Source organism: Austrofundulus limnaeus, unplaced genomic scaffold, assembly GCF_001266775.1.
Source record: "Austrofundulus limnaeus strain Quisiro unplaced genomic scaffold, Austrofundulus_limnaeus-1.0 Scaffold132, whole genome shotgun sequence".
Lineage (NCBI taxonomy): Eukaryota > Metazoa > Chordata > Actinopteri > Cyprinodontiformes > Rivulidae > Austrofundulus > Austrofundulus limnaeus.
Genome location: NW_013952534.1, coordinates 40,072 through 41,521, shown reverse-complemented (window position 1 = coordinate 41,521; position 1,450 = coordinate 40,072). Strand labels below are relative to the sequence as shown.

Sequence of the window (1,450 nt, the reverse complement as noted above, 5' to 3'; positions counted from 1 at the left end):
ACTCATGAGTTATTAAGCATGAGTAAACAATGAGTATGTTGGTTTTAGAAGTAATTACCCTTTATAGGTAAAACATTAATACATGTGTTAATTCATAGCTTATTAAGTCTGAAACATCCTTAATTAATGATGTTTTCAAGGTTAAGTAATCCTGTGGATGTCCAGGAAGGTCCAAACATAAGGAAGTTTAAAGAAAGGTGTAAAACTACCATTTTTAAAAATATATATACAGTATACAGAATAGTTAACTCGTGAGTTATTAAGCATGAGTAAACAATGCGTATGTTGGTTTTAGAAGTAATTACCCTTTATAGGTAAAACATTAATAAATGTGTTATTTCATAGCTTTTTAAGTCTGAATCATCCTTAATTAATGATGTTTTCAAGGTTAAGTAACCCTTTATTAATGATTAATTATGGCTAAATAAGGTGTAGTTATTATAAAGTGTTACCACTAGGGGTTCTACTTTTTGCTTCTAGCCTACTATTTTAATACTTTTAGCTGGTCTTTAGATTTGAGCAAGCATTTTCTTACTTTTAACTTTTTAGCTTGTACCTAACCTAATACTGTTTTAATCTATAATTTTACTACTTTGGGATTTTCTTTAGCTTTTTTGCTATTTTAGCTACATTCATATTTTTCTGGTGTTTTACTACTTTTAGCTAGTGCATAAATTTCTTTAGTTTTTAGCTAGTATTTTACACATTTTGTCTTTAGCCTGCATTCTGTTCTTTTAGCTAGTGTTACGCCTCTTTAGCTTTTAGCTAGTGTTATGCATCTTTAGCGTTAACATTTCAGTTTCAGCTTCATCAGCAAATTTCTACGAGACATTCAGCACTCAGCATTCACTCTGCCTTTTTGCAAAAAAATAAAATAAAATAATATGATTTGTTGTAGTAATAAGTGAAGTTTTGTATAACCACAAACCAAAAGACTGGTCTGGATGTGTCACCAACATATATGGGGACATCTGGCCTCCTCTCTGACAAGACTTTGAGTGTGGGATAACTGGAAGAGAAACAGAGCCATTCAATCAACATTTAGGTGTTTTTGCAAATTATTTGTGGTCAAAAACAGTTTAAATTTATTTAGACTTTAAATTGGTCATTTCTATTGCACTCATCAATACAATAAGGCAGAAAATGTCAGATTTTGAGTGTCACAGCTGCATGATAAAAAGCATCCTCATGGGGACTGAAGTGAATCGTGGGGAACAATGCCAGGTTCCCACGGGTCCAAATGCAAATTATAGGTGTGGGGTTAGGTTTAGGACCAAGGTTTAGGTTAGTTTTAGGGTCAGGTAGGCGCCTGTGAGGTTAATTTTTTGGGTATATGGTCAGGGTTAGGCTATAAAGTCTAAAAAAAATGAACGGAAGTCAATGGAAGGTCCCCATTCAAGAACAAACGTGCGTTTGTGTGTGTGTGTGTGTGTGTGTGTGTGTGTGTGTG

At 33.4% G+C, this 1,450-nt stretch overlaps 1 protein-coding gene across 2 annotated transcripts in view; it reads right to left on the bottom strand.

Moving 5' to 3' along the window:
* The window catches only part of cmah (cytidine monophospho-N-acetylneuraminic acid hydroxylase), a 60,956-nt gene that overhangs the window by 20,668 nt on the left and 38,838 nt on the right, over positions 1-1,450 (bottom strand). For both annotated transcript variants that reach the window (XM_014015598.1, XM_014015597.1), the window contains exon 6: positions 929-1,009. In XM_014015598.1, the coding sequence (XP_013871052.1) occupies positions 929-1,009 (81 nt within the window). The remainder of the gene's footprint in view (positions 1-928; positions 1,010-1,450) is intronic.